At 34.4% G+C, this 4758-nt stretch overlaps 1 protein-coding gene across 3 annotated transcripts in view; it reads left to right on the top strand.

The window, feature by feature from the left end:
- Positions 1-4758, top strand: part of Fam126a (family with sequence similarity 126 member A) — an 89179-nt gene that overhangs the window by 58506 nt on the left and 25915 nt on the right. For all 3 annotated transcript variants that reach the window (XM_008841460.3, XM_029567581.1, XM_029567582.1), the window contains exons 4-7: positions 1033-1212; positions 2423-2503; positions 3076-3191; positions 3504-3599. In XM_008841460.3, coding sequence (XP_008839682.1) covers positions 1033-1212; positions 2423-2503; positions 3076-3191; positions 3504-3599 — 473 coding nt within the window. The remainder of the gene's footprint in view (positions 1-1032; positions 1213-2422; positions 2504-3075; positions 3192-3503; positions 3600-4758) is intronic.

Here is a 4758-nt window from a genome sequence, read left to right as displayed (position 1 = left end):
TGAATGGAATTATGTTGCCTGCTATCTCTAGTGCCTGTTATCTTTCCATAGCCATGCTGGGTACCTTTGCCTTCTAAACACCATCTTAACATATGAAAAAATATTCCTTATGAAAGAGTACTTTTCTCAGTAGGAGACACTAGTTTGATTTTAGTCAATGTTTATTGACCTGTAATTTTTATTAACTCTTGTATAAATAATGTTGACTTAGTACTCAGTTTACATAGTCTATTTGAATCAAAATATATGCTATTCATTGGTTTGTCTTCATTGTAATTATTAGTAATAAAAAATCTGCCTGGTAGATTGATTTGAATCTGTTGTCTGGTAATGAACTAGATTTTACTGAAAGTATAATAGCCTTTTAAAGTTCCCTTGGAAGTCAGTACCTGTGAATCTTGTAACAGATTTGAATATGATTGTGTTTGATCACTATATAGGATTTAAAACACCACCTATGAGACTCTCTTATCTTGCTTTTCTAATCTTTAAGAGTCAATAATCAAGATATAGTCAACTCTATTAACTTAATGAAATTGGAGATATGATGGGAGAGGAAAAGCTTATGGATGACTTTAAGTTATGTTTAAAACCAAATTACAGAAACATTTCAATGGGGATTTAGGTATAGTGGCTCTGTGACCACCCTACACACCAGCCACTGCTCAAGCTGGAGGGAGCAATGATCTAGGACTTCCATTTCAGTTTCTTCTACCCTGTGGACAATCATTTATATATTAGCTTCCACTTATGAGGAAGAAAGGACATTAGGACAAAACTTCCTATAGCAGTCAAGATAGAGAAACATGACTTTAATAACAATATTTCTTGAGAGCTAGTTTACTGTTTGTTCCTCCTTTAGAATTTAAAAAGCTTTGTGAAATAGCTTGACAATACATAGTCTTGCTTCAGGAAAATTAGAAAATTTATATTTTTCAGGAGTTAGTCATTCTAAGAAAACCTTTTATAATTCATAGAATAATGTCATTCACATACAGTCCAGTTCTTGAGTTGATTTGTCATTTTTTCCAGTTGCTAGAGCCTGTCTGTCACCAGCTCTTCGAGTTCTATCGCAGTGGAGAGGAGCAGCTGCTGCGGTTTACTCTGCAGTTCCTTCCAGAACTGATCTGGTGCTACCTTGCCATCTCCACCAGCAGAAACGTGCATAGCAGTGGCTGCATTGAAGCTCTTCTTTTAGGGGTTTACAACTTGGTTCGTATTTAACGGGCTAACAGAATGGTTTTTGGCAAAACTTTTTTCACTTTAGTAGAGTTAATACTTATTTTTTAAACAAAAAATGGAAAAATAATCTTATGGGTATTGGGACCTATGTACAATTACATGAATATACTTTAATATGTTGAATGGAATCTGAAACTCAGACCATCTGAATTCTTTTATAGCAGTATCTCAAAAATGTCAGTGGTTTTGTGTGTGTGTCTTATTTTTGTTTTTGATTTTTTTTGTGTGTGAGAGTTTTGTTTTTTAAGACAGACTATCACTATGTAGCCCTGACTGGCCTGGAACTGAACTATGTAGATCAGGCTGGCCTTAAACTCAGAGATCAGCCTGCTCTTGCCTCCTGAGTACTGGGATTACCAGTATTTCCATGTCACCGTGCTTGGCTATCAGTGTTGCCTTAAGGTTGTTTTAAATTTAATAGCCATTTAAATTTGTTATCTGTTTCTGACCTCAAGGAAATTTCAGAGAAAAGACCTAGTGTGATATTCACTAGTCATAGTTCCATAAATCTGGATTGTCTCCAGAACTTATGCCATTGATTTAACTAAGAGTTTGTGTTACTAATAGTTTGTGTATTGGTTAGAAGATGATGTTGTAGATAACTTAAGGTTTATACTTAAGAAAGTTAAGGTGCTTTTCTAGACATATTTCATTAACTCCTTGTCAAACCATTAATTGATTTAGAAAATGTAACTTTATATATATATTAGCCATCCTGAAAATAACGGTACCTTTAATTTAATGTGTGAGTTTTTTCTGTGCTGAGATAGAATCCTAGGCCTCAGGGTTGAGGCAAGTGCTAGATCACTGAGCTATATACCCTCTTTCCTACTTTTATTTTGAAAATGAAACAGTAAAGGCTGGAGAGATGGCTCAGTGGTCAAGAGCACTGACTGTTCTTACAGAAGACCTGGGTTCAATTCCCAGCACCACATGGCGGCTATGAACTGTCCTTGACTCTGTTTCCAGGGGAATCCAAAGCCCTCTTCTGACCTCCACGGCACTGCACGACATAGGTGCACTCACATACATGCAGGCAATATACTCATACACATGAAATAAAAATAATAAATAAAAAAATTCGTTTTACTCTGGTCTTTTAAAAAATGATGTAATAAATTTAAAAAGTTATGTGTGGAAAAAAATGACTAGTTCAAGATATTTTCTTTTGCTTTTGTAGGAAATAGTTGACAGACAGGGACATAGCAAAGTATTGAGTTTTACGATTCCATCTTTATCTAAACCATCTGTATATCATGAAGTAAGTGACTCTTATCAAAGCTTGTTTACTGGGTTCTATACTCTGATACTTCCATAAATTAGGGTTTAGATACCTGTGGAAAAATGTTGATGAATTTATTAGTACCTCAAAAGGCACTAATTAGCACCACATAGAGTATTTACTGTTCTCAAAAATGTCTAATTATCAATCTGTGAATTAAGACCCAATGGTAGTAAAAGCTCTCTTGAAGGTGTTTTTTTTCTTTTTCGAATGGAAATGGCTAATCTTAATTTGTGTGTGTGGGGCTGGGGGTGGAGTGATGGGGCTGGGGTGGGGTGGCAAGAAGATTGTCTATTTCCATGGGAGAATTTTGGAAATTAAGCTTCTTATTTCTCATTTGTGGTTTTGTTTCTAATTTTTATTAAGTCTTGGAGTTTTCTCCAATAAAATCTTTAAGATTTTGTTGCATTTTGAAATGCGATAGGCTGTCAAAACATTCTTAAGCTGCATGATTGTCCAAGTAGCCATTCTTGGAGACTTGTGCTTTCTAAATAGTACATTTTCAGCAGAACAGCTGCTTTTGTCTTTAATCAGACATTTTTTTTCTTTAGCCTTCCAGCATTGGGTCCATGGCTCTGACTGAGAGTGCACTATCCCAGCATGGTTTATCAAAAGTCATGTACAGTGGACCCCATCCTCAAAGGGAGATGCTGACAGCACAGAACAGGTATACTGTGCAGACCCAACTCTCCCTGCTACACTGAGTTTTTTAAAAAATTATTTTAATAGATTTATAGTGCTTAATGAGTTGTTTGTAACAACTGTTTTAATGTCAAATCATTTTATAGAAGAGACAAGCGCATCTAGATCTGTCATTGTACCCTCTTCAGGTGTCATCTGAAGACTGAAGTTTTAAGCTGTATGATAATTACTTGCAAAGACTCTTTTTTTTTTTTTTAGTTTTTATTACTCTGTTTGTAATGTCTGAGTCTGATTCTGTTGCATAATATCTGTTAACATTCCTTTGGTTTGTCTTCAGGTTTGAAGTGTTGACATTCCTTTTGTTGTGTTACAATGCTGCCTTAACCTATATGCCCAGTGTTTCTCTTCAATCACTGTGTCAAATTTGTTCAAGGTAAATTAAAATTCATATGTTTCTAATATTGAAGTATATGAATCTAGGATTGCTAGTTTGTTAATATACTTAAGTTCTTTTTGTTTTGTGTAATCACTTGTTTAAGATATTACATAAATTTATATAAAGTTCAGCTTACCCAGAATATAGGAAACTCCTTAGAAATGGTAGCCACACACATACAAAAAAATGGTGATATCTGAGTAATGTTTAAATGAAATAGCAAATCCAGGTGGGAGGTTGTATTACATCTAAAAGGGATGAAATAATTATGGCCTCTCAATTTGTGGAATATGGTTTTTTTTTTTTGCTTTTATTTACTCATATTTACTGTGCTTTAATGTGGTGCCAAGAAATAAGAAGTTTTATGCTTTCCTTGCTTAAAAAATTGAACTAAACTGTTGGTTAAATAAATTATAGTATTTTGGAGTATGTTATTATAACTATTAAAATCTTGATTTAAGAGTTTTTAGTAGTGTTGAACATTAACAGTATGTGTGACACAGTAGTAGCCATATATACCATATGGTATGTTGCAAATCCTGAATTTGTTAAGTATGATCAGAATATTAATACTTAACTTTTATTGGTAGAATTATGAATTATGAATTTACTTCTCTCTGTGATATTCCATGACTCTCTAAGTTTCTGTGATGAGCATGTTGTTGTTTTTAAATGATAAGCAAAACAGAAAAGAATGAGCTTTTTGCTGCTTACAAGTTGGGTAAATATGGGAAATTGTGGAGTTAAGGAAGTATTTATACTTGAGGAATTTATTTAGAAAATGAAACTTGAGTCAGAAGAAGGATATATTAGTTACTTTTTTCATTGCTCTGACAAATACCTGACGAAAGCAATTTAAGGAACAAAGAGTTTATTTGGGCTCCCAGTTTGAGGGTACAGAATATCACGGCAGAACAGGTATGGCAGTGAGAGTGCTCTAGCTGTGGGCTGGCATGCCACATTTCATTCACAGTTAGGAAACAGAGAAAGGAATACTGTCCTCAGTGGACCTCCTCCTTCTCTTCAGTCCCAGCCCAGGGGGTGGTATTGTCCCTATTCAGGGTGTATCTTCCTTCCTCCATTAAACCTTTCTTTAAAAAAACAAACAAACAAACAAACAAACAAACAAACAAAGACCCTTTTTTGTTTATTTTTA

The sequence above is a fragment of the Nannospalax galili genome, unplaced genomic scaffold (genome assembly GCF_000622305.1).
Source record: "Nannospalax galili isolate Female #2095 unplaced genomic scaffold, S.galili_v1.0 scaffold158, whole genome shotgun sequence".
Classification (NCBI taxonomy): domain Eukaryota; kingdom Metazoa; phylum Chordata; class Mammalia; order Rodentia; family Spalacidae; genus Nannospalax; species Nannospalax galili.
This window is presented reverse-complemented; position numbering and strand designations above follow the sequence as displayed.